The 28000-nt window shown below is 48.8% G+C and overlaps 1 protein-coding gene across 1 annotated transcript in view; it reads left to right on the top strand.

Annotated features, from left to right (window-relative positions):
- Positions 1-26028, top strand: part of PHF12 (PHD finger protein 12) — a 42547-nt gene extending 16519 nt beyond the window's left edge. The window contains 14 exon segments of the mRNA XM_045985780.1: positions 5866-5938; positions 8546-8939; positions 10452-10572; positions 12020-12152; positions 14041-14205; positions 17850-18008; positions 18619-19035; positions 19037-19415; positions 20670-20795; positions 21416-21559; positions 22604-22702; positions 23418-23500; positions 24299-24437; positions 24789-26028. Of these exon segments, the coding sequence (XP_045841736.1) occupies positions 5866-5938; positions 8546-8939; positions 10452-10572; positions 12020-12152; positions 14041-14205; positions 17850-18008; positions 18619-19035; positions 19037-19415; positions 20670-20795; positions 21416-21559; positions 22604-22702; positions 23418-23500; positions 24299-24437; positions 24789-25123 (2767 nt within the window). The 3' untranslated portion in view covers positions 25124-26028.
- The last annotated feature ends 1972 nt before the right edge of the window (positions 26029-28000 follow it).

Raw genomic sequence — 28000 nt, 5'->3', positions numbered from 1 at the left:
CAGCTGTCCTTTTCATGTTGTTCTAGGCTATGATCCCTGAGAACAAAGACTTCATCTGAAATCTCACCACTTAGCACATTGCCTAGTGTGAAATAATTAATTGTTCATTAAATGCTTGAATGACTTTGATCCTCTCTCCCCAAAGGCTGTTTCTTGGTGGGATAGATCATAACTTGTTTGCTTTGTGTCTTTCCTCCAGTGTGGTGCCTCTGGCGTGGCACTGGTTAGTTAGTAAGCAGTGGGAATGCAATAAATATTGACTGATGGAGAAGGAAGTGCTCAACCTTGAGATTGAGGACGATACCTTGATGGATAGTCCACTGTGTCCCCCAGAAATAAGAGAACTACCAAAGTTTTTGTTGTTGTTTTGTTTTTGTTTTTGTTTTTGTTTTACAAACAACTAGGACTCAAGATTTGAAAGAGTCAGGAAACTGATTTGGGTTCTAATTCTGCAGCTTCACTGGTTCTGTGGCTTTAGATAAAGTCCGGTTCATCACTGCATGATGGGAGTAAGAATTCTCACAGTGTGCTGGTGAAGATCAAATAAGACCATCTGTGAAAACACTTGTGAACTATAGTACACTATGTAGATGTAAGATGAGATAATCGCTCTGCTATTTCTAGGCTTTAGTGATTAGGAAGCATATTGATGTCTTTACAAGCAGCACTGGCTCATTATAGCATCCTCATGGTTTTCACTGCTGAGCAGCGGAAACTCTGATAAAACATTTCCAACATTACCTGACTTCTTAACTTTTAATGATTTCCTTTTATAGAGAATGGCCCTCAGCACCTTGTCTTCACTGATATATAAGGATAAGAGGATGCTGAGACAAAGCCTTGTTTTTCTTGACAGACATATCATGGTTTAAAGACTGGCATGCGTATAATTGTTTCAGGGTTGCACACAAAACTTAAGGGAACATCATTCTTATGGGGGAAAGAGCTTTGAGATGGGAAAGTCTTCAGGATGTGTATGAGGGTCCTGAGGCTGCAGAATCTCCTTTCTCCCTAGAATCCTTTCCTTATTGGCAGTATTTCTGATACAGAGCAAAACTAGTCTTTTGCAAAGCAGCCTCTTTCTAAACTAGTTCCTGAGCTTATTACTCCAACAATAACAGTCTTTCCTGGATCCATTTCATGAATCCTTTTGCTCTAGATATTTGAGTTGAAAAACTGTCTGCTTGGGGCGCCTGAGTGGCTCAGATGGTTAACCGTCTGCCTTCAGCTCAGGTCATGATCCCAGGACCCTGGGATCAAGCCCCGTGTCTGGCTCCCTGCTCAGAGGGAAGCCTGCTTCTCCCTCTCCAACTCCCCCTGCTTGTGTTCCCTTTCTCGCTGTCATATAAATTGGGGAAAAACTGCCTACTAAATATCTTGAAAGGAATTGCTAGGGGCAAAGAGGAAACACCAAGAAAACTTTATGATGGGCAGTTTCTGTATTCCTGCTGTATCTGCGCTAAGCATTGTCTAGAAACAGACTTTTCTTCCCTGTCCATCCTGTCTTACAGTTACTGCCTTCTCAAAATACTGCATTTTCACGTTTATTTCAAGATGTACATTCTATCTCTGAGAAAGCAGCAAAATCTCAACAAGGCCTCACTCTTTTAAATGTTCTGTGTTCAGGGGCGCCTGGGTGGCTCAGTGGGTTAGGCCGCTGCCTTCGGCTCAGGTCATGATCTCAGGATCCTGGGATCGAGTCCCACATCGGGCTCTCCGCTGAGCGGAGAGCTTCCCTTCCTCTCTCTCTGCCTGCCTCTCTTGTGATTTCTCTCTGTCAAATAAATAAATAAAATCTTTTAAAAATAAATAAATAAATAAATGTTCTTTGTTCATCCTGGAGACAGTTTTCTGCCTTTCTTGTGCTATTCCCTAAACTCACAGCCCTAGGGCGCCTGGGTGGCTCAGTGGATTAAGCCTCTGCCTTCGGCTCAGGTCATGATCTCAGGGTCCTGGGATCAAGCCCCGCATCGGGCTCTCTGCTCAGCGGGGAGCCTGCATCCTCTGCCTGCTTGTGATCTCTGTCTGTCAAATAAGTAAATAAAATCTTAAAAAAAAAACAAAACTCACAGCCCTCATCATGCACTTTAGGGCAGACAAGAAGAACTTGTGGCCGTGATCTAGAATTCTGAGAAATGAGTGTTCTTAAACTTGGTTTCCCTAAAAGTGATCCTTTAGAAACCAACCAGGAGCTACTTTTAAAAAACCTCTTAAGGGGCGCCTGGGTGGCTCAGTGGGTGGGACTGTGTGGGGAGCTGCCAGGTTAATGAAGCTGGAGAAAGATGGAGAATTCTGGCCACAGGAGTCTTAACCTACAATACTGATACTGATAAAGCTTAAACTTTATCCTGTAATAAAGGATAGGGTAGGATAGGAGTGATACTGAAGAGCTTTTTAATTTGGAGGGTGATATGGTCAGAATTGTGTTTTAAATAACTAATTCTGCCAGCAGAGGTTGGGGCTAGATTGAGGGAAGTGTGAAGGGTAGCCAGGAGGCCGTTTACATCTTGGTAAAAGATCGAAGCTCAAACCACCTTACCTTGCCCTTCTCTGCTTTACATGTTTGGTGGAGAGTATGCTTGGTACAAAGCCAAGCAGGCAGATGAAAAGAAAGGATGAAAAACCGAATCAGAAGTGACAGCCTTGGGGCGCCTGGGTGGCTCAGTGGGTTAAAGCCTCTGCCTTCGGCTCAGGTCATGATCTCAGGGTCCTGGGATCGAGCCCCGCTCTCTGCTCAGCAGGGAGCCTGCTTCCTCCTTCTCTCTCTGCCTGCCTCTCTGCCTACTTGTGATCTCTGTCTGTCAAATAAATAAATAAAATCTTAAAAAAAAAAAAAAAAGAAGTGACAGCCTTTTCAGGGTTAATTTTAATACGACAGCTGCTGAAGCATAGCAGAGTCTGTAGGCCTTTGCAGATTACATCCAGGCATCTCATTAGTTTGGATGTGGCCTATGCAAAAATCCATTGGAGAGAAGTGGGGAAGACTTTACAGGTGACATTCATCTGTGGTCCTCTGGGATTTGAAGACCTGTCACAGTAGGCCAGTGTGCTCCAGTTTTCTGCCTCCTAGTAAGGATCTCCTGAGATTCCACCAAGGAAGCAGGGAGAAAAGGAGGCAAGGACCTGTGAAGGCCTGGTGGAATACCTGGGGCTGCAGGGAAGCATGGCAAAGCAGGAGCCATCTGAACCGTCTGCCAAACCAAGTGCTCTCCTAGCTAGAAACAGTAGAGCGGGGGCGCCTGGGTGGCTCATTGGGTTAAGCCTCTGCCTTCTGGCTTAGGTCATGGTCCCAGGGTCCTGGGATTGAGCCCTGCATCGGGCTCTCTGCTCAGCAGGGAGCCTGCTTCTCCCTCTCTCTCTGCCAGCCTCTCTGCCTACTTGTGATCTCTTTCTCTCTGTCAAATAAATAAATAAATCTTTATTTAAAAAAAAAAAAGAAACAGTAGACCGATGTAATATTAAGCCCTGGGACTTCAGGAAGAGTCCTTATGTTATTCAGCCCTCAATTTTTTTTTTAGGTATTTCTCTTTTTTTTTCTTTTTTTAAGATTTTATTTATTTATTAGAGAGAGAGAGAGAAAAAACATGAGTGGGGGCAGGGGCAGAGGGAAAGGGAGAGAATCTCAAGCCGACTTCCTGCTGAAGCAGAGCCTGACTCAGCCCCCGGAATCCCAGGGCCCCAGGATCATCACCTGAGTAGGAGGCAGATGTGTCATCGACTGAGCCACCCAGGTGCCCCTTTCTCATCCTTTTTTTTGATGAAAAACTTCCTCCTTCCCATTCCAAATAAGTGACTCCCAGGAACCAAATACAGGATTTTCTTAAGCATAAATGTAGCTTCATTCTGTAGAAGAGAATTTCTGATTCTGCATGCCTGAACTTAGGTCTCAATTTCCTTTTTTTTTTTAAGATTTTATTTATTTATTTGTCAAAGAGAGACAGAGCATAAGCAGGGGGAAGGACAGGCAGAGGGAGAAGCAGGTTCCCCACCGAGCAAGGAACCCAATGCAGGATTCAGTCTCAGGACACCAGGAACATGACCTGAGCCGAAGGCAGACATCCAACTGAGCTGCCCAGGTGTCCCTCAGAATTTGCATTTCTCATAAGCTCCCAGATGATACTGATGTTTCCTTCTGATCTAGGTACCACACTTTGAGAACCACCAGTGTATAGACATTAGAAATGTGGCCCTCCCAAGGATTTAATAAAGTCTATATATATGGTTCTTGGTGTTACCTTAATGGAAATCAGTGGAGGATCAGTAAGGCCTTCCCTACACAGCTCTAATTCTGACTCAGTATTGACTTGAGTGACTGCTCTGTGTACAACCTCTGTATTATAATATAAACCTACGGAGAGGGAAAAGATCCAGTCTTTGTGTTGGGCCTTCTAATGAAAGAAATAAGAGGGGCATCTGGCCAGCTTAGTTGGTAGAGCATGCAACTCTTGATCTCAGGGTTGTGACTTCAAGCCCAGCATTGGGCATAGAGCTTAGAATGAATGAGTGAATGATAGTTCAAGCCCCACGTTGGGCATAGAGCTTACAATAAGTAATAAATAAGAAAAGAGAGTAAATTAGGGTTCCTGTCTGGCTCAGTCAGAAGAGCATACAACTCTTGATCTCGGAGTCCTGAGTTTGAGCCCCATGTTTGGTGTAGAGATTATTTGAAAAGAGAAGAAAAAAACCTGCTACACAAGGGAAAACATGAGAAATACAAAGAGAAAAGGGGGCGGGGAAAAAAAAAAGTACAAAAAGAGAACTAAACCACGTGGCCCAGAGGTCCAGGATGTATGAGTAACCCAGGAAGAGTGTATGGAGGAGCTGTACTCAGTTTTCTGTTGCTGCGTAACAAGCTATCCAACACTCCGTGGCTTGAAACAGACGCTAGTTATTATCTCTCATAAGTCTGCAGGTTAACTGAGCTCAGCTGGGTGGTTTTTCTGCTCAGTGTGCTGTTGTCTAGGACCACAGTCCTTTAGAGCCTCGACTAAGCTGGCATAGTCCAAGAGGACTTAGTCACACAGCAGTAGTTCATGCTGGCTTTTGGCTTGGCATCCAGAGGAAGCTGTTAATTGGAGTGCCTTAAATCTCCACAGTGTGGCCTCTCAGCATGACAGCAGGGCTCTGAGATGGAACATTCCAAACATGTAAAAATGGAATCTGCAGGTCTCCTAACACCCAGCCTCGGAAGTTACAACATGGTTACCTCCGGGGCATTCTGTTAGTCAAAACAAGTCACAAGACCAGCCTCATTCAAGAGGAAGGAAATGGCCTACCTCTGGAGTAGGAGTAGCAAAGAATTTGCAGCCATCTTTAATCGACCATAGACTGATTGAGGCAAGTTTTACAGGATTAATAGGGTTTTAACAGGCACAGCTTTCTAGGAGAAAAAGTAGTATAGAGAAAGAAATAGCAAGTTTTCAGTTTGACTGGGGGGGGTGGGTACCTGAAAGGGTCCTGGGAAGGGGTGATGGGTCTGTGCTACACAGGGCTCCGAACAGCAGGTGGGAGAGCTTAGCCTTACACTGACAGACTTTGAGGAGTGTGGAGGACCTAGCAATGATTTTGTCAGCATGATAGTTTGGGAATGATTCTTAAGGCTCCAGACCAGCTCTTCGTGTCTTTCCCTGTAAGCCCAGAGTTCATAGCTGTGGGTTTCTTCTCTTTCTGAGATGTGGGAGGGGCTCACTCTTGAGGTTATTACAAATAATGCCAGATAACCATTTTGAAGGAAGAGAGCACCCTAGCAGTGCTTGCAGGACTGGCCAGAATAGGGGACCTGCGGCTTTGTGCCAGACCCAGCCAGGCTTTTTCCTGCTGCATCAAAGGTTAGTACTCAGTCTTGCCGTTGTCTTTTCCCCACAGTAACCCTCCACTGAGTGAAGAGATGTTGCCTCCTGGGGAGTGGATGTGTCACCGGTGCACTGTCCGCCGAAAGGTAATAATGCCGCTTCCTGCAGGCTTTGCTCAGAATGCCAGATCTAGAGCACTGATACTCTAGAGCTAAGACGGCCTGGCCCTGAAGGCATTTTCGTCCCTTCTTCTTGTCTTTTCCAGCCCTGGAATCACCCTCACTCTCCCCATGGTGACTCTTTGGAATCCAGTAGGGCCTAAAATCCAAACATGAGCTGCTGAAATGGGCAGAAGAGGTGTGTTAATTTACTGAGCCCTGTTCATTCACTAGTGACAGGAGTAGGCTGATAAGTGGCTTGAATGTGGCAGCTATATCCATGACTAAAAGTGGCTGAAGAAAAACAAGGCTGCTTTTCTAGCTTGGTGGAAAAAGGATTTCCTTCACCCCAAGGCAAATAAGTCACTGATATCCAGAGACTTGGCTGGGTGTATGAGGGACCAACCCATCTGCACCCCAGGTTGCCTAACCCCTTTTTAGCTCCCCTTCCCTTGTCTTTGATAATTCAGCACTGGCTTGGAGAACATGATTTTCTATTTTGAGACCTTTTATGGCTTGCAAAAGCTAAATTCCTCTTTCTCAAAAAAGGAAGTATGTGCGTTTCCATCCAGATTATGAGAGACCCAATCCTAAATTATAGACTGTGGATTAGAATCTGTCTATGAATCGTAAACTATCTCCTTCCCTCCCCTCACACTAATTACACAGCAAGCAACTTGCCTTCATTGTGACATCACCTCTGTTTTCCCGGCCCCTGAACATGATGTCACAATGAATGATGATTTCCTTGGTTGCAGAAACAGGATGAGATGATTCAGAGATTGTGGTTTATGTGTGTAACAGTTTTCAGCCTTTAAGAAGGTAAACAGATAGGCAGACTTTTATTTTTCAACATGTGCACAAGGGTTCTTATTAAAAGGCAAGACAAGGCCAAGTCAACCACTTAGCCCCAGCTGTAGTTTGATTATCTCCTAAGGTCCACAAACCAGGCTGTCTTCCAGCCTGTCCACCTCACAAGATATCTTCCTGTGCGTCCCTGGTTAGGTTAGAGCAGGGCCCGTTAGTAGCACCTGCCAGCCAGGAGGCCTTTCAGAAACCTGCCACTGAAGAAGCTGGATGTGAAAGGGTTGGGAACAGCTCGGGGAGAAGTGAAGCCAGGAAAAGAGGTGGAGAAGAGGAATTAACATTAGTTTGGTGCCCATCGTGCGCTGGGTATTTTGCATATGTTGTCTCATTTAATCCATATAGCCATCTGTGGGTACTGGGAGTAGTACCTCCATTTTAAAGAGGAAGAAACGGATGTAGAATAACTTTCCCAAGTTAGAATTAAAGAATTAACAGAGCCAAGATTTGAGCCAAATTGCTTCACTCCAAAGCTCTGTTACCTCTTCATCAGTTTTCTAGAAGCAGAGCTGCTTGATGGGGATTCTAGTAGCCTTTTTCTAACATAGTGTCCTTTCCCCGAAATGCCGCTCTGACGTGCTCTCGGATCGCACTCTTTGCCCATTGTCAAGTCTGCCTTTGCCACACCACTGTCTCTGTCCGCCTTTGACCTCCTGTACTTTTATGCTGAAGTAGACTGAAATGATACATCCTTTGGCCCTCAGCAACCTCTGATGTTCAGGTCCTGTTCCTAGTGGAAGCTGGATCTTCCCCTGACTCAGAGCCTTCATCCTTTTCATATATGGGACCCTCTTTCTCCACCATATCTCTGAAAGGTGGAGAAGAAAGGTTTTACTAGTCTTACTTTCCAGATAGAGAAATTCCTGCACACCAACCTGAGTCATCTAGGGTCATAAGGAATCACTGGCAGTACTGGGACAGATCCCAGGTCTCCTGACTGGAGACTAGTGTTAAACCTTCATTTGACCACTCTTTTGAGTCCTAGAGGAAAATTGTAATACCAGCCATCCAGTCCTACTGAATAAACATAGTCTTTTTCCATTTCCCCACCGTCCCATTTGAAGAAGTGTCCCTTTCAAGAGTTCTGGTTAAACCTGAAACATTGAAAGCCACCAGTCTCGGACACTGTGGTGGCTACCTTCCACACACCAGCCGTCCACCTTGTTGTGTAGTTACTTTCCGTGTTAGCACCCAGCCTCCCTGGACAGGGAGCTCTCTTGCCTATTTTACCTCTTACCTTCGTATTTGCAGACTTTATTTGGAGCAAAATTCTTAAAACCATTCAAAAGGTCAGGATGCTTCAAGGCAAACTACAGTGATGTTGAATCCCTTTATGGTTTTCTCACTGTTCTCACTTAGCCTCACTCCGTTTATTCTCACTGTGGTAACTTTTATCCCTTTGCCTCTGTGCTTTGTATAGAGATAGTGTGGATCATATGATGACTTAGAGTAAAGGATGTATGAGAAGCGTGTATAATTGTTTCTAACTTTTCCTGCTGTTTGGTGATTCTCTGCCGCTGTAGTTTGTTAGTTTAGTGTAGTTCAGGTGTAGTTTTGTCAACTTGAACAGATTGGTGTGAGACCGGTGTTCCAAGTCTCCAGGTGGATGAGTCTGTGACAGGTTAGAAAATTTCATAATTTTAGCTAGTGGTCTAGCAAGGACTTGGTAGTATCCATTTCTTTCTCTTTTGTGGTACTTGATGTGATGGGCCTGCCTATTCATTTGCACAGAAACGAGAGCAGAAAAAGGAGCTGGGCCACGTCAATGGACTGGTGGACAAATCCGGCAAACGGACTACATCCCCCAGCAGTGACACTGACTTGTTGGACAGATCAGCCAGCAAAACTGAGCTCAAGGCCATTGCCCACGCCCGGATCCTGGAAAGGAGAGCCAGCCGGCCTGGCACGCCCACATCCAATGCCAGCACAGAGACCCCCACCTCTGAGCAGAATGACGTCGACGAGGACATCATTGACGTGGACGAGGAGCCAGTGGCAGTGGAGCCGGACTACGTGCAGCCCCAGCTAAGGCGGCCCTTTGAGCTGCTGATCGCTGCCGCCATGGAGCGGAATCCCACCCAGTTTCAGTTGCCCAATGAACTGACTTGTACTACCGCACTACCAGGTTAGCCAAACTCTTACACCCCACCCCCACCCCACCCAGCTTCCCCAGAGGGCTGCTGTCCGGCCGGAGGGCTGTGCTGCCTGTGGGGTCACTGTGCGTGGAGCTGCCCTCAGGTTCCTCTTCTTCATTCTTCCTGGAGAAGGTTTTAGCTTTTACTCTGCTTATTCAGTTTTCTGTTTTCTGCCCTTCAATGTATCACCTTTTTAAAAATACAGGTAATATGTTCTCATGGTTTGAAAGCGAAAAAATATACAGACTTTAAATGAAAAATTTCCCTTCCACCCCTGTCTGCCATTTGCCTCATTTCTACCTTCCTACCCCTCACAGATAACCACTGTTTGGTTCTTGTGTATTTCCTTTTAGAGTTTGTGCATATACAAGCAGTTATAGATAATATGCTCGGTATTTTCCCTCTAACTAGCTTACTTGGCATACTGCTGTACACCTTGCTTTTTTCACTTCACGATATCCTCTAGCAGTCTTTCCATATTAAATGTAGGCATTCCTCAGTTTTTCTTAATGGTACATAATCTATTATATAGACATGCCATAATTTATTTAACTGATTTCCTGGTAGTGGACATTTAGGTTGTTCCTAATCTTTTGTTGCTATAGATGGTGCTTCAACAAATAATTTTATTATTATATCATTGTGTACATGTGATTGTGTATCTGTAGGGTAAATTCCTTATGTTTGAATTGCTGGGTTATAACTATGCATTTATAGTTTGGAAAGGTGTTGCCAAATTGCCCTCCATACTTTTTTTTTTTTTTAATCAAGTCATGTCTTCTACTTGATACCACAAAGCTTCTAGATGTTCCTTTCTTTTTCCCAGAGAAAGTGAAGTTGGCAGTCTTAAGAATCCTGGTCAGGGGCCACCTGGGTGGCTCAGTTGGTTAACCAGCTGCCTTCGGCTCAGGTCATGCATGATCCCAGGGTCCTGAGATCGAGTTCCACATCGGGCTTCTTGTTCAGCATGGCGCCTGCTTCTCCGTCTCCTGCCACCCGCTGCTCCCCCTGCTTGTTCTCTCTCTCTCAGATGAATAAATAATTAAAATTTAAAAAAAAAAGTCCTGGTCGTCAGCAGGATGTATATGCAATCCAAGCTTTTCTGATTTCTGTAAAAAATGCGGTAAAATTACAGTCTTTTCCTCAGGCACCTCCATCAAACAGTCTTTGTTGACTGACTCGGGCCCTTATATTCCTTAGGTTACCAGTATCTACAACCCGGCTTCTGACCGCTTCATATTTGCCAAACATAGAGCTGTGTTACTGCCCCAGAACAAATGACCCCTGACCATGGTTCTGATTTCTGTCTGTGTTCCTTTCCCTGCTTTCCTATTCTTTTTTCTCATTTGAAGCCATCCCAAGGGGTCTCAGAGAGAGACCCATATCTAGGCCATGCCACATGCTCTTTCCTGAGATCTGGTCTTTCACATACTGTTCTTTCTGTGTCCCAGACTAGGAACTCAACATCCAGGAAAGCTCAGCACCATCAATTTCTCTTCTAGGTTCTAGCAAGAGGAGAAGAAAGGAGGAAACCACAGGGAAAAACGTTAAAAAGACACAGCACGAGTTAGATCACAATGGTCTTGTTCCCCTACCGGTCAAAGTCTGCTTCACATGCAACAGGTATTTTTCTTCCATCCTAAGGACTCTTCTCCATAGTCAGCAAATCATATTTTTTCTCTATCCTGTCTCCTCTGCCAAACCCTCTCTGTTAAATGTGGACAACCCGTATTCTGATAGTGTGAGTACAGAGACTGGCTGGCCGATTGACCAGAGCCTTGACTGTCTTAACAAATTCCCTGAAGTACCTGAGACTATGTTTACAGAGACTCGGGTGAGAGGAGTTGGACTTAAACAGAAGCAGGAGATACTTAAACTAGCTAGGAGGAGCAGCTCTGGCCAGCAGAGACATAGGTCCCTGGAAAAGGCAGATAATTTTTCGAATCACCAAGGGTGAATTTAGAAGTAGTTCAAGTGTCCATGTAGCTAGTATGCATCAGACTGGATGACTTCCAAACGCCTCCAGGCTGCCCAAGTTGTAGCTTTCCTGAGACACTGGTTTCCTTCAAATAGGATCTCCTCAGTGACAGGAACCTGCTGCTTCAATTACTGAAACCGGACTTTGTGGCCTGGGTGTCTTAGAAGGGCAGGATAGCAGGAGAAAATAGCTATCAAAAAGAAATGTGCCGGGCGCCTGGGTGGCTCAGTGGGTTAAGCCACTGCCTTCGGCTCAGGTCATGATCCCAGGGTCCTGGGATCGAGTCCCGCATCGGGCTCTCTGCTCAGCAGGGAGCCTGCTTCCCCCCCCCCCCCCCCGCCTGCCTCTTTATCTACTTGTGATTTCTCTCTGTCAAATAAATAAATAAAATCTTTAAAAAAAAAAAAAAAGAAATGTGCCAAAGGAAAAAAAAATAAATGTTCCACAACAAAAGCTGTAGGGAACAAGATAGTAGAGCAGCAGAACTCTAAGCCGGGCCCAGGCTGAGGCTCCGGTGCATCTCAGACACCGGAGGAGAATCATGGTTACAAGTCAGAGTTGGTGTTTGCTGAAGCTCCTCCCTTGAACCATGCATACACGAATATGTTACAAAATCCCTCCCCAGCGCACCTCTCTCTGCGTGTCATTTTTGCTAAGTGCTTAGTGCAGAAGAGACATCTTTTCTTGCTGTAGTGTAAGACTCTAGAAACATGGCTAGAGATTTTTTTTTTAATGAGGTAGTAGTTAACTTTCTTTTAAGGAGTAGAAAGATCAGAGCAGAGTTGGCTGTCTTCCCCTTGTGGGTACTGAGCATTAATCATTCCTGCTCTGACAGCCACTGACTGTAGCTGTACTCCAAATAAACATTCCCTTCCCCACAAGACACATTCCTCTGAAAAGAGAGAATAGTGGAGAGCCTGGTGGCAGCCCCGAATTCATCCATCTTCCTGATCACAAGTGGAACTGATCACTGGGGGAGGAGGCTCTGGGAGAACGTGGTGAGGGTTAAGGAGGAGAGGCTGTTCCACAGTGCAGAGTTGGTTTGAATTTTCCCATCTTGCCACAGAAATGGCCGACAACTCTTTTTTGCAGGAGCTGCCGTGTGGCCCCTCTCATCCAGTGTGACTATTGCCCCCTCCTGTTCCACATGGACTGCCTCGAGCCACCGCTCACTGCCATGCCCCTGGGCAGATGGATGTGTCCGAATCACATCGAACATGTGGTGGTAAGCGCCGCGTCACCCCTTCAGTTCTCTTTGGGCACAGCTGGGATGTGTGGACTGATTCAGTAGAAAGCATAGTAGGGTCAGGTTTGTACCAGGGTTCACCATAATCTCTCAGATACTGGGTTCTGTAGACCGTCCTCTTCAGGTCTGATTATTTTGACATGCCTCAGCTGTGCATTTTGCCTTTCCCCACAATGCCTTGTTTTAGCTGTACAGGCAGACTTGGTTGTTTATGTATAATTTCTTCCACAGTGAATTAAGCAGCTGATGTTACAGCTCTAAAAGGGGAGTATGTTAGATCCAACTTATGGGAATAAATGCTCTTGTAGTAGTTGCTTCCATATTTTCCTGCCTCTTATTTTTAGAGGAAACAAACTAAGAAACTCTAAAACCTTTATTCTCCCATCCTAGGAATTATCACAGGCAGTCAACTCCCAGTAACTCGGGAGAGTTGAAGAACTGACATGGGTCACAGCCAGTCAGCCAGTGACTAAACCCTAATGTGTCCTGGGCACCACATGAGTCTCTTTCCTTTCTCTAGTTTTTGACACCCACCTTGTCATGGTACATAATAGGTATTCGTCGAATGAATGAATGAATGGTGTGAGGGTCCTTCTATCTTCTCTCCCAGGAGTCTCGGGTGCAATTTCCAGATGCTTCCTGAGGCTCAAACAGAACTCTAGCTTGCTGTCTCCAAAAGAGGCTTAAACTTAGTCCCTTTCCTGCTAGGCACTAAGAACAGTCATTTACAAGGTTGAATGGGTGAGGGCTTCCGAAGAGCAGCTCCCTCAGAAGAGCAGCCTTTCAGATTAAAAAGAGATTATCGCTTAAGACACTGTTTCTCAGATAGTAATAACCATGGAATGTCTTGTGACGCTCAGCGTGACCGTGTGCTCCTCACGTTGCACTGAGGGACCGTAGTTAGAGACTTGAACGTGTGTTGCTTCGGCGTCTTCATTCGGCTGACGCTGCTCAGGGCTCAGCTAGGAGGACGCTTCTCTCTGAGCTGCAGTTATGAGTGTTTCATTTTGCCTCCTGCTGAACTGGAAAAAAAGCAACCATGAGTGGTATGCCCAAATACGAATCTCAAAGAGCAGCTTTCCAACAGATGAAAAATTAATTAGGTAATTTTTTTATTAGCCACTTAGGGGTTCTTCCTACTTGACTAATTAGGAAACTGCGGTGCAGATCTTTTCTTTTGAGTTACAGTGTAGTGGACCAGACATGGAAGTGGAAAGATGGCTCAGGATTTATATGCCTTCTGTGTGCCGCTGCATCAGCTTCGTTCTTCCCTCCCTCTGGCTTCTGAGAGCGGTCCCAGTTTCCCACCTCCTCCTGTAGAGCAGGACTGTGGGAGCCGAGTGGGCTTGCTGCTACTCCCTGCTATGTTGAAAGAGGACTAGGGCAGAGCACATGGACATTCTGGTGCTGATCCCTGCTGTCAGCCACACCCCTGTATAGGAAACTCTCCTGCTTCCTGTGGGCAAGAGTGCCTTCTAGAAAGGGAGTCTGGGTCTCAAGGGCCAAGGCCTGCATCTCCACTGAAACCTGTGCTTTGTTAGGGTATGCTGGCAAAAGGTGGTGTGAGCTGTCAGAGGCTGAATTTGAAGGGCATTTCTTGGCTAATTTCCTATTTCCTGTCCCCCTGAAGCCTCTCTAGGGAATAGAACATACCAGCTTTCCCTGGCTAGACCAGGCAGAGTAGAGGGAGAACGTCTTACCCATGTTCCCCTGGCCCTCTGACAGGAGTGTTGCTATAATACCAGCTCCTGATAGAAGAAGCCTGTGTGGCCAAGGGCTTCTATTTTTCGAACCTAGAGAATAGAGGTCATTGGGAAGAGGATGCCTTTTGAGGTTCATTGCGAGAGTGTGTCTGCTTTGTCCCTAGCTGAACCAGAAGAATATGACGTTGAGCAATCGGTGCCAGGTGTTTGACCGTTTCCAGGACACCATTTCACAGCACGTGGTCAAAGTGGACTTCCTGAACCGAATCCATAAGAAGCACCCTCCTAACCGCCGTGTGCTCCAGTCAGTCAAAAGAAGAAGCTTGAAGGTGAGTCCCAGCCTGGTGCAGGCAGGTTGGTGGGCTCTGATTGTTTTCAGGGGACAGACAGGATCATGGGCCTGAATTTATAGATAGGGAGACTGAAGCCCCGACGTTTGTCTCTGGTGTCTCAACAAGTGGTGAATGTGACCATACCTTTTCATGCTTGAGGATGGAGGTCAGGACTACCAAGGCCAAGCCCCAAATTCTACGAGTCTCCAGTTCTCCTGAGGATCAGTGCTCTTTAGCCCCTTCTGCCAAACAGATGTGCTCTGCCTCTGCTACCCTCACCGGGCACTCATGCTCTCTGTTCCTGGGGGATGACCCCTGGCCCAGAGCTGCCTGGTGGGGTGAAGGCAGTGGTGATGAAGCAGAGGACCACCTGTCCCGGCTGAGGAACTTAGGAGGAGAATGACTAAAGGAGAGTTAAAACAGTTTGTCCAGGCTGCTGATAATATATCATGAATACCCCAAATTGTGGCCTTGGCTGTAATAATACCTAACATTCATATGCACTTGACAGTTGCTAAAGTGTGTCCACAGGGGCGCCTGGGTGGCTCAGATGGTTAAGCGTCTGCCTTCAGCCTGGGTCACGATCCCAGAGGCCTGGGATTGAGCCCCTCATCAGGTTTCCTGCTCAGTGGGGAGCCTCCTTCTTTCTCTCTCTCTGCCATTCCCTCCACTTGTGCTCTCTGGCTCTCTCTTCTCTGTCAGATAAATAAATAAAATCTTTAAGAAAATAAAGTGTGGGGGCACCTGGGTGGCTCAGTCATTAAGCGTCTGCCTTCGGCTCAGGTGGTGGTCCCAGGGTCCTGGGATTGAGCCCCACATCGGGCTCCCTGCTTAGCAGGAGACCTGCTTCTCCCTCTCCCACTCCCCCTGCTTGTGTTCCCTCTCTGTCTCTTTCTCTCTCTCTCTCAAATAGAAAACTTTAAAAAAATAAAATAAAATGTGTCTACAGAGATCAACAGAAAAAAAAATCCTTTTGTTGAAAAGCATTTGGGGGTGTTGAGGCTGTTTTCATAAACCAGTCAGTTCCCTCATTTAACCTGGAGAGCCCAGCACTGTATACACACACACAGGCGTGAATTTTATCTTCTGAGAAATCCCACAGGTGGTTCTCCATGCCAGTGGAGACCAGCAATTCTCAAATATGGCCACTTGGTGGCACCCTCGCTTTAACGCACTCACACCACTCCCATCACTTGGCAGTCGATGTCAGCACCAGCAAGATGCTAACTGTTGGAAATTGTATGACAGTCTCTTAACTGTGTAAATATTTACACTTCAGTGCAAACACCAGTTTCCAAAATTAAATGAAGGTGTTTTCAGTTGGGGGTATTATAGAGGTGGCATGCCTCATACCTTAGTGAAACAGATTTAAAAGAGATCTGAACTGTAGATTAGGAAGAGAGCCTGATGACTGAAATGAACAGGTCAAGAAGCCTTGATAAAACCCTGCTGTTTTACAATGCCCTCTCCCTCTTTCTTTTTTTTCTTAGAAGAGTGGAGGCGAGGGAAGGGAGCAGAGAAAAGGAGAGAGAAAATTTTAAGCAGGCACCATGCCCAGCACAGAGCCCAACATGGGCTCAGTCTCATCACCCTGAGATCATGACGTGAACTGAAATCAAGATTTGGACACTTAAGGGTGCCTGGGTGGTTCAGTGGGTTAAAGCTTCTGCTTTCAGCTCAGGTCATGATCTCAGGGTCCTAGGATCAAGTGCCACATTGGGCTCTGCTCAGCAGGGAAACTGCTTCCCCCTCTCTCTCTGCCTGCCTCTCTGCCTGCTTGTGATCTCTGCTGTCAGATAAATAAATAGAATCTTGACACTTAGGGGCACCTGGGTGGCTCATTTGGTTAAGCCACTGCCTTTGGCTCAGGTCATGATCCCAGAGTCCCAGGATCGAGTCCCGCATCAGACTCCCAGCTCCATGGGAGTCTGCTTCTCCTTCTGACCTTCTGGCCTCGTGTGCGCACGCGCGCGCTCTCTCTCTCTCTCTCTCTCTCAGATTAAAAAAAAAAATCGGACACTTAACCAATTGAGCCACCCAGGTACCCCCTCCCCTTCTATAAAGGGTTCCCTGTTCTTGAGGAAAATCCAAGGCCATGAATTTTCTGGGAAGCATTTTGTACTTAGATAATCTGGGAGCAGATTGAGGACTGTAGCCAAGAACTGCTCAGCTCTGTCCTGAAATGTCTTTATCATTGACTGAGCAGTGCAGCAAAATTGGCTTAAGAACTTTGTATTTTTGCTGAGGATTCATCTTCGCGCTATGCCTTCACTCTTCACCAGGGGACCACCTTAGATTTGCATACCATTCCGTTCCTCCCCCCTCCCATTCCTGGGTGACCTCAGACAAGTCCCTGGCACTGGCCATCACTATTAATGGTGCTGACTCTTAATTCCACCTGCCTTGCCTTTCTCCTCATATCCAGATTTGTGTCTGCCTACTTATCCCATGGGCATTTCAGTCTCAACTTGCCCAAGACCAAAAGTCTTCTGCCTCCAAATCTGCTCTTCCTCTTATATTTCCTGTTTCTACAGTAAATAACCACAGTCTCCACCCAGCCCCTGAAACCAAAATGCTGGAAACCATTTTCAGCTCTTCTTCCCTTATCCTCCATAAGGACTCAGTCACCAAATCTGTCCTCCAGATGTTTTCCAAATCCACCCAGTGCTTCCACATCTCTGTGCCATGTATGCTGCTCTGCTGCCCTCAGTTCCCCTTCATCTGCCTGGAAGTTCTCAACAAGGCTCAGATCAAACACTGCCTTCCTGTAAATCTTTCCTAATCCCAAAGTCCTGTGCCCCCCGACCCAGACAGAAATGAGCACTTCCTCTGTATTTTTTATACTTCCTTAGCCATGCTTCTATCCTAGGACTCATTATGCTGTGTTGTAATGTTTCTGTGTTTATCTCCCCAACTAGACTGTGTGCTCCTTGAGAGCAGAGCTTAAGTTTATTTGTCTCTGGATCTCTAGGACTTGGGACAGTACCCAGACTCAGGAGGTTCCCGATAAATACTGGTCAGATGTAGGAATGATTCTTTGCTTGTGGTGTGGCTCTTTCATTCTTACGTGGTATGATTCAGAATGTGTCTTCTGTCTTTGTACAACCAAGAGGTCTTCAGCTGTTTGATTAGTCTTGAATGAATGGCTGAAGAAAACTGACCTTGACTGAGTGCTTGTCACAGGCCAGGCCTCATGCTGAGCACTTCCACTGTGAATGTGACCTCCTTTAACTTTTTACCTGTCAGATACTGCTCACTCCCCTCCCAAACTTCATGCTGAGCAGTGGGAGCCTAGAGTACTGCTGTGAGACTGTCCAGAGTCAGTCTTGGACTTCTTAGGCCAAAGCAGTGGTTTCTGGCTTCTGTGGGCCTTAGACCTTGCTGAAGAAGTTGTGGGGGGGGGCGGTCTGGCAGCATGTGCCTGCTGTCTCCATTTCTGTGCCTTCTCAGGCTGACGCGTGTGTGTCTGAGGCACAGGGCAATTGCAGCCCACGGAGCCTCCTTGTCCTAGTGGACCCGGGAGTGCATGATGGGCCCATGGGCATTGGCTCCACCAGCAGAAAAAACGTGGTCGAGGCAGAATCCACTGGACTTGTTGGCGCCATTTCCCTCTCCTTCCTCCTCCTGTCTGTCCTAAACAGGTTCCTGATGCTATCAAATCCCAGTACCAGTTTCCACCCCCTCTCATTGCACCTGCGGCCATTCGGGATGGAGAGCTGATCTGCAACGGGATTCCTGAGGAATCGCAGACGCACCTTTTGAACTCTGAGCACTTAGCCACCCAGGCAGAGCAGCAAGAGGTGAGTGAAGGCAGGGCCGGGATCTCACAGCCAGTCTTCCTTCCATCGCACCACAGCTGTTACTGGAAGTAGCCTCAGTGCCATTCCCATCCCCATCTTCTGCAACCCCACCCTCCCCTCCCCCATCCCCCAAGAGTTGGCTATTCCGGAGAGAACTTCTGGCCGATATTCTGAGGCAAGTAAAAGAAGTACAGAGTCAACCAGTCTGCTTCTCTCCGTTGGCCCCCTGCTGTGCTGTGAGACGGGCACATCCGTCTCGTAGAAAGCGCAGTAGACCCCCAGAGAGGTCAGGTGGTAGTGCTGAGCGCACAGCAGTGGCTTAGGGTACCTGCCGCCTGTTGGTTCACGAGGTGAGCCTTAGGGGCAGAGCCCGAACGGGAACCCCAAGCTCTGTTGACCAGGGTGTTACCTGCTGAGTGCACCAACAAGTCTCACTTGGGACTGGAAGTGGAATCCTGTCGGAAGTCCAGCACACCTTTTCTGGGCATTCGCGATGGGACCTCGGAAACGGCGCTTATCAGCTCTGCTCTAGCCCCGGCCACTGGGGCAGGAAGGACCAGTGCCTCCCAGGCCTCTCACCCTCCTCTCCTCTCCTCTCCTTCCGTTGCAGTGGCTCTGTAGTGTTGTTGCGCTCCAGTGCAGCATATTGAAACATTTATCTGCTAAGCAGATGCCTTCGCATTGGGACTCTGAACAGACAGAGAAGGCTGATATTAAGCCTGTTATTGTGACTGACAGCTCAATCACCACCTCCCTGCAAACAGCTGACAAGGCACCTACACCTTCCCACTGCCCCTTGTCCTGCCCCTCAGGGATTAGCACCCAGAATTCCCTGAGCTGCTCTCCACCCCACCAGCCCCCAGCCCTAGAGGACATCAGCTGCAGTTCTTGTGCGGAAAAATCCAAGAAAGCCCCCTGCGGGACTGCCAACGGGCCAGTGAGCACAGAGGTGAAAGCCAATGGCCCACACCTCTACAGCAGCCCCACTGATTCCACGGACCCCCGGCGACTTCCAGGCGCCAACACCCCCCTTACCAGGCCTCTCCCACCGGCAAGGCTGGCCCCGGCCCCTCACGCCACCAGCGGCTGGGGGGCTTCAGAACCACACCGTCGGCATCATTGTGAAGACAGAGAATGCCACTGGCCCCAGCTCTTGCCCCCAGAGGAGTTTGGTTCCTGTCCCAAGCCTGCCCCCTTCCATTCCCAGCTCTTGTGCCAGCATCGAGAACACCAGCACTTTGCAAAGAAAGACTGTCCAATCACAGATAGGACCTCCGTTGACAGATTCAAGGCCACTGGGCTCACCCCCAAATGCCACCCGGGTGCTCACTCCCCCCCAAGCAGCAGGAGATGGTATCTTGGCCACAGGAGCCAACCAACGATTCTGCTCACCAGCGCCATCATCAGGTGAGTGCTGCTCAGCCTTGGGGTAATTTGGATCCAGTCCTTTCGTGCTCCTCCTGGCAGTTAAACTTCAAAAAACACTTGTATTCCTGTGAATATTTCAGAGGACTTTGGTCTCTCTCTTACTTGCCCTCCCCACATTTAGGTGGTAGAGGAGAAAGCATGCATTAACTTGTCCCCGTTTTATTGGTGGGATTGCTTAGGCTCTGAAAGTTCAGTGATTTCCTCTAGGTGACCTACCAAGTCAGTGGCAGGATTGGAACTACGGCCAGGTCTCCTGACTCCCCTTCCCACACCTTTCAGGCATAGTCTTCTGCCTGTTCTTGTTCTGTCTCCTTAGAGGAAGGCAGCATGCTCTGTGGAGCCACTGTGGCCAGCTGGAGATTCTAGGCAGTGGCCTCCCAAGTTTCAGTATCCACGCCAGAGACCAGATCCTACCTGATCTAGATTCTCAGAGCCCACTCATTTGAAGGAGCTTCCAGGTTGGGGGGAGCAGGTATAGAAAGCAATACTGCCTTTCAGAATAGCAGCACAGCAGCATGCCCACAGAGGTTGGCCTGGTCCAAACGCTCTCCCTCAGGCCGCGTGCAGAAAGGTAGTCCCCTATACCCATACTTGGCCTAGTGTGGACCTGCTCTCTCAGCTGTCCCCAGTCAGCACTCCAGACCTTGAGATTGCTGACCCCAGCATCTGAACCAGGTTTCAGATGCTGCTGGAACCCACTGTGGTCTCTCCCGTGTGAACTGAAGCTGGCCTCCTAGTCAGCTGGGAGTCTCGGTAACCAGGTGACTGTGACTTCTCTGCATGGGGGCCCCTGGTCCCAGGATGGCCCCTACCTTCAGGCTCTTTTCCTGTCTCTGTTTACCTCTTAATACCAACCTGGATAGGTTTTGCTCCCTGTGAGTCGAGCGTCAGGAGGCAGGAGTTACAGGGGCAGGTGCTGCTTACGTGAGTGCGTAGTGCAGGGAGGTAGCGATGGCCCAGAGAACAGAACCGCCCCGTCACATCCCCCAGAGCAGTAGATTTCACCAGCTCTCGGTGCCCTGGAGACTCCTGCGTGCCCGGGTGCATTGTTCCATCTGCCCTTCCTCACCACACATTTTTAGCTCTAGGAGTTCCAGAGCCTATGGGGTGAGAATCAAGAAGGGAACATCACCTTGGGTCCGAAATCCAGACCTGTCTCGGCAGTGGGGGATTGGACCGGTGGGTTTCCCTCGTAAGGCGACGTAAGTAACCGTCTTCCTGCTCCGTCCCCAGATGGCAAGGTCAGCCCCGGCACGTTATCCATAGGAAGCGCTTTAACCGTACCCTCTTTCCCAGCCAACTCTACTGCCATGGTGGACCTCACCAGCTCACTGCGAGCGTTTATGGATGGAAATGGAGGTGAGTGAGTGAGCTGCTGCATGGACGTGCTGTCCCTGCGCCTTCGAGCTCATTTCAGAAGGGATGCCTGATCTCCGAGGGCTGGGGAGGTGGGTTAAGAAGGAAAGCCCCTCCTGCCTCTGCCTTCTACGCCTCATAATCAAAGGTGAAGGGAGAGCAGAGCCAGCTGAGCCTGTGAGAAAAGAGGATGATTACCCGGGGCAGAGTAAAACCAGGAGGTCCTTGTTCCCTGAGTCAGAGAGAACAGAGGCACCACTGGCCCTCTGTGAAGAGAGGCTGGGTAGAAAAATCTGAGCCTCGGTGTCAGACATCCGGCCCTCCCCGCACAGGCAGGCAGGTGGTATATCTTGCTCTGCCCTTCTAGGACCACTCGACCCGAGATCAGGCCACCCCCCTCCAAGAGACAGACGCGCTGGCTGCAGTGGGGCCCGTCTCTCACTGCACATGGCCAGTGAGATGCCCAGCTCGGGATCCTTACACCACTTAATACTCTCTGCCATTCGAGAACAGTCACTTGGCTAGAGTTCAGAAATGCTAAACAATTTGCTGTGTGATACTCACCTATTTCCACGTTGCATTTCCTCCTTAGCTGCTTTTTAATCTTTCTCTTTGGTTAATAGAAATCGAGATAAATATGCTGGACGAGAAGCTGATCAAGTTTCTGGCCTTGCAGAGAATACATCAGCTTTTCCCCTCCCGGGTCCAAGCTTCACCGGGCAGTGTCGGGGCACACCCGCTGGCTTCTGGAGGGCACCACACTGAAGGTGCGCGTGCACACATCTGCCACTACAGCCCACGGTCCGGTCTCCGCTCTGTGTGTGAGCGGCTGTCTCCGCTCCGTGAGCCATCTCGGTTTTCAGAATCACAGTTCCCGGTGTGTGCCTTTCACAGGCTCAGTAAAGCACTGTGGTTTCTTTCCCCAGAAAGCAGAAACAAAAAGGCAACTACAGCTTTCACGTCAGACTCAGGGAAGTCTGCTTAACTCTCTTTCATGCTCATCTGCTTTGAGACGCACAGAGCAGCTCCCGGTGCCTTTGGGTATATGTGGTACGCTTTCTGCTGAACGGTTTTCAGATATTTGGGTTACAAAGGTTTCCCAAAAGGGAATTTTTCAAGTTCAAGGTGAGAAGCCAAATAACAGTTGGGCTAGGGGTACCTGGCTGACTCAGTTGATAAGAGACGCTAGATCTTAGGGTCATGAGGCTGAGCCCTGTCTTGAGCATGGAGCCTACTTTAAAAACAAAAAGAAAGAAAATAATAGTTGGGCTAGCCTCCTGGAAATTCTTCCCATGAGTCTAACTGCTTAAGCTCTTTTTCTGAGCATTAACCCTTAATGAGCCTTACTGATTGAAATCATGTGGTCCCCAGACCAGCAGTATCAGCGGGCTTGTGGGAAACGCAGAGTTCAGGCCCACCTCTGACCTGCGGCACCAGAACATTTTAGCAAGATCCCTAGTTGATTCGTGTGTACACCGAAGTTTGAGAAATGCTGGTCTGTGCCTTCTGCTGTTTGGCATCCCTCTCTATGGTATCGTCTGGTCTGTCCCTGATAAGCCAGTCAGTAGCCCAGAAACTTAAAGTACTTTCATCCTTGACTTCTGTGACCGTCTTTTAAGGTGGAAATGGTAACCCATGTTGGGAATGCTGTGGGTAGGGGAGAGCGTCACGCTGAAGCAGCCCAATGTCCAAGGTGTGTTTGGCGGGATGATTCATCTAGTGGGATTATTTTCTTTAGGCCACAAGCCAAAGGTCTGGGTTCTTCTGGTTCTGAGTTTCTGAATGATCCTATCCCTGTGTTTGTCTTATAGTGCAAAGAAAGGAGGTACAGGCCCGAGCTGTGTTCTACCCTCTCTTAGGGTTGGGAGGAGCTGTGAACATGTGCTACCGAACCCTATACATCGGGACAGGTGAGCCAGCTGGGGAAGGCGCCGAAATCTCTTCAGCCCCGAATACTAATACCCTTACCCACAGAGGCCAGAAACGGGGGAGGGAAACCCTCAGGGCTGCCTGGTTTAACCCAACAGATATCCAGGCAAGAGGGACTAAAAGGAGATTATCAGCTGCTTGTCTTCCCCGGCTCCAGCCCTTTCGCTTGGGCCCAGCATGACTTTGGGAGAGAGGGGAGTCAACTCTGATTGCTGCTCAGTGAGCCATTCCAGGCGTGCAGGAAATACCCACACAGAGGGCACACACTGTGTCCCTGGAGGTCTTCGAGAAAGTGATGGGGCTCACACACCTGTAACCTTTCCTTTGTCCTGTATCTTGTACGGAGGGATAGTCAGCTTAGCCTGCGACCAAGAAATCTCCTTTCTTTCCAATGATAGGATTTATGAACCCTGCACCCCATGTTGTGCCCTCATGGAAATAACCCCCCCTGTTCAGGAGTTCACTCTTCCCTTCTGGGCAGTAGCCACATGTTCTGAATGAGATCGGCCGGCAGGGACGGCTGTTCTTTCCAAGGGGATTGGAAAAGAAATCAGTTTTTGTTCAAAAATACAAGGAAGGGGCCCCAGGCTAGCTTCCCTGTGAGATCTTACCAGTAGCGGCCCAGAAGCTAACTCCTTGCCCCCCACCTTCCCCATGCATACACCTTACAGTCTGTTCTCTTCCTGCCACTTGCAGGAGCTGACATGGACGTGTGCCTTACAAACTATGGTCACTGTAACTACGTGTCCGGGAAACACGCCTGCATATTCTATGATGAGGTGAGGGGTGGGGTTGGGGTGGGAGGGGGCTCTCCCCACCCGAGGCCTCTCCTAGGCACTGGGGTTTTTGTTCAGTGTCCTGGGTGTGGGGAAGGGGGGGCGGGGAGGTCTTCTCCTCTTCCTCCATCCCTGTCATTCCTGGAGGAGAAGAGTCTTGGTATGAAAGGGTGTCCTACCATGGCTACCCTCCCAGGAACAGGGCTGCCATTTCTTTTTTCTTTTATTATTTTTTGTTTGTTTGTTTAAAGATTTTATTTTTATTTATTTGACAGAGATCACAAGTAGGCAGAGAGGCAGGCGGGGCGGGGGGGGGGGGACAGACTTCCCGCTGAGCAGAGAGCCCAATGTGGGGCTCGATCCCAGGACCCTGGGATCATGACCTGAGCCGAAGGCAGAGGCTTTAACCCACTGAGCCTCCCAGGCACCCCAGGGCTGCCATTTCTCCTGAGGTTGGTCACAGGCTTAGCAAGGGGAGCTCTCCCAAAAGCAGGGCAGGGGACCAGCATAGAAGGAAGCTAAGCCCTTTGTGCCAGTGAATAGTATTTCAAGAGGAGGCAGAGTAAAGGAGCAATGGGAGAGTGGGGGTGAGCTAGGGGGGTGGGGCCACTGGGAAGGAAGGCTTCCCAGAGGAGGTAGTCTTGATCCCTATTTGAAAGAGACAGGGAAGCGGGGCTTGACTGGGGAAGAAAGAGAGCTCCCCAGGTAGAGCAGCACAGCCTTCTCCATGTGTCCTCTCTCCCCTTAGCCCCAGGCCCCACGCAGCAGACCACACATCTTATCTTCCCTCCTCCTCCTCAGAATACCAAACATTATGAGCTGTTAAACTACAGTGAGCATGGGACAACGGTGGACAATGTGCTGTATTCATGTGACTTCTCTGAGAAGACCCCGCCAACCCCCCCAAGCAGTATTGTTGCCAAAGTGCAGAGTGTCATCAGTAAGTTGGAACCTATGGCCCCAGAGCGGGCGGTTTTTGGACCTGTTGTGTCAAGAGCCCCCGACTAGGTGGCTCTGGATTGCTGCCAATGACTGGCACGTGCCTTCCCGTTCCCACCGGGCAGACTCTCCTTGCTTGTGGGCCCAGGGACAGCCACGGAGAAGCCAGTGCCATGCATGTGCACACCTGCTTGGGGACTCCAGACTCCCCTTGTCCTTTTGCAGCATCTCCTAACCCTAGTCACCCCGCAGTTAGAATTGGGAGGTGCAGGGGCCCAGCCACGGCCAACAGTCCCAGGCAGGTGGGCCCCTTCGCTGTTCCTCTCCCAGTGACCACACTTCTCCTTCCCAGGGCGCCGCCGGCACCGGAAACAGGACGAAGAGCCGAGTGAGGAGGCGGCCGTGATGAGCTCCCAGGCCCAGGGGCCGCCACGGAGACCCTGCAACTGCAAAGCCAGCAGCTCGAGCTTGATTGGGGGCAGTGGGGCCGGCTGGGAGGGTACGGCCTTACTGCACCACGGCAGCTACATCAAGCTGGGGTGCCTGCAGTTCGTCTTCAGCATCACTGAGTTTGCGACCAAACAGCCCAAAGGCGATGCTGGCCTGCTGCAGGATGGGGTCTTAGCCGAGAAGCTGTCTCTCAAGCCCCACCAGGGCCCTGTGCTGCGCTCCAACTCCGTTCCCTAGGACTGACGGCTACCCCGTCACCCGCCTGTCCGCCCAACCCAAGACTCCTGCAATGCAAAAATGTACACAAACCAAGCCCGGGTTTTTTCTATACTCCACCAGAAACCCTTCAACTACAATCTTTGCATGAAATGAAGAAAACCTTTTGACTGTTTTTTAAAAATCCTTTTTCTTTTCTCAAGTTCTAGGGGGCATTTGCACATATATTTGTACTCAACATTTCATGGGAAAGCGGCAGACCCGAGCTGAGGAACAGCGTGGGCAGGGAGGGGAAGGCCCACGGTCTGGACACTTCCTCCAACACGAAACCGTTCCCCACCCACCTCCTGCTCCCTCCCCCTCACCCGCCGTTGTAAAATAATCAGAAACTTGTTCTATTTTGTGGCAGTGACAATAGTTTTATATTAAAAGAAAAAATACAGTTTTCATACAGCAAAATCTATACAATATCATTGTTTTATTTAATATAAAGATCGCTACCCACCCCACTTCCGTGGTTCCCACCCTCCAAGTTATTTTCCCTTTCTGCAGCGGTTGCACTACAGGTAGCTACTGTGTATTATGGACAAATGAGAAATGAATTCTTTTTCTGGCTGTCCATCTATTTTATTTCAAATAAGGAAAAGTGTATTTGGATTTTGTGTAAATACATCTAGTGATGACATTTTTTTCAATGTTTTTAAAAACTGTACAGTACTACATGTGGTAGAGCGTTTTCTTCAAATTGTCTATTGTAGCAAAAACGTTTTTGTCGTAAACCTGTTTCGTCGTCTTTTTTTGTTCTCTTGCCACTTCTCCTGTTCCTCCCACCCCTGGCTCCCTCCTCCCCTCCAACCCCCACCCCCAAGTAGTACCAATGTACATAGTAATTGTAATGTTTTAGACTTTACAGAAACTTTCCTGTATTCTGTATATAAAAAAACAAAAATACTTAAAATTATGTTTTCTGCCTGTCTGTCCTACCTGTCATCACCCTTAGAGGGGACCCTCCCCAAGATCCTGGTCACAGTCTTATTGAACTAGTCTCATTCCCAGACACTCAGTCCCCAAGGGAAGGCAGGAAAGTGGAGGTCTGGGAGAAAAGAGCCCGAGGTGGGTGTGGGAAAGTGGAGGGCTAGGGGTGCATTTGCAGTTGGGGGGGGGGGTGGTAGCTGTTGTCTGGCCTTCTGGGTGACCTGGAATCATTTGACATGACCACATACCGCAAGAATCCGAGAACGTGCAGGCCCTCACTCCTTCCTGATGACTCCAAAACTAAGACAATAAAACAGGAGCAATCCTGAGACCTCTGCATGCTGGTCTAGAAACTTGAACCTCAGGAGCTGGGGCTGCCTTTAGTTTCAGTTGTTTGCTATCATATTTGAGTCATCAGTTCTGGGAGAAGTCAACACCTGGCTCTGTCCTTTCGCTTTCAGCCTGAACTGGGTACGTTGCAACCCATTCAGGCATCACTTGAGTCCCTCCCCTGTGCATGCCCTTTGCTGGGACTTTGGACTTTGTCTATGAGAATCCTCTCGTCAAACCAAGCTCCCATCCTTTTTCAACTCCTTTCAGACCTGCCATGAGAAACTTTCTCTGGGAAGCTCTTTTTGACTCCTTAGAGATCACCTGCACATCTATCCCAGCAGTGTTCAAGGAAGTGGTACCTGTTGGTGTGTCAGGAATTTGCCTTGAGGATGGAGAGCGCACCCATTTGTTTCATTAATATTCTATTCCCAGCTTCATCCCACAGTGTCCACAACTGAACCCCAAATCCATAGCGCAGCCAAGTAGGAAACGTTCCCTCTCCCCGAATTGGGTCTGTCCCTGGCTTCCACCTACCCACCTAGCTTTATCTCCACCACTCAGCTCCCCCTGCCCTGATGGGCCTCCTGAACTCCTTGAGGGCAGAAACACATTGTTCTGCTCAGTATTTCCAAGGCTAACCACACTGCTGGGCAGTGTCAAACGGTGGGTGCTCAGTTGTAATGGTTTCTTCAGGCAAGGCCTTGTCCCCTGGCAAGTCACCTGGCCAGCAGTCCCCTTACCCGTGCCTCCCTAGCTGTCCCCACCCACCTTGCCTTCATAGTCGCTTCTTGCATTGAGTCATGGAGATTAACTTTCTACTACCTGTGAGGACCAGCCCAGAGAAATTTCCTTCTGGAAGTCAGTAGATTTTGTATTTTATTGTCTTCCTGCTGCTTCCCTTCAGAAATGTAGGGGATGGGGGGGCGTCAGGGGGTAGCAAAGGCAGGCAGATAAAGACAGCTAATGAATGAGTGCATTCCCAACAGCCCTAAACAGATGGTGCCACCCTGACTGCGGCATCATCTCTCTGACCTTTATAGGAAAAACTAGGAAGAATTCTGGAACTTGAGGGCTGAAAGTGAGGATAAGGAATTGAAGGACTTGTTTATGGAGGCCAAGGCATCCAGGACCAGACTCAGTCCCTCTCAGACATAACAGCATTCACGTACACACCTCTCCAGAAGGGGAGGACTCTGCTAAGCACAGATGACACCCGGAGTGCTCCCACACACCCTGTGAGCCCCTCCTGCAAGGCCTCTGCTACGGCACATGCGCACAAAGGACAGTTACATAGAGGTTCGTTCAAGGGCACACATTGACAGAGACCAGAGATGCATGCACATACCTGGAGGGGCTCTTGGCGCTCATGGGCACAAACCTGTAAAAGGTGGTCCCGCAGCGCACACACACACACACACACGGTACTTCCTGGGCCTGCAAGTACGGACACCCGCACTTCCAGGGTGCTCACATCCAGGATCTAGGGGCACAAACACAACCTGAAGAGCAATGTCGGGGCCCACGGGCACATTACACATTCACAGAGTCATTCACACACTCAAGAGTAGGTGTGAATGCACACAAACAGGC

The sequence above is a fragment of the Meles meles genome, chromosome 18 (assembly GCF_922984935.1).
Source record: "Meles meles chromosome 18, mMelMel3.1 paternal haplotype, whole genome shotgun sequence".
Lineage (NCBI taxonomy): Eukaryota > Metazoa > Chordata > Mammalia > Carnivora > Mustelidae > Meles > Meles meles.
This window is presented reverse-complemented; position numbering and strand designations above follow the sequence as displayed.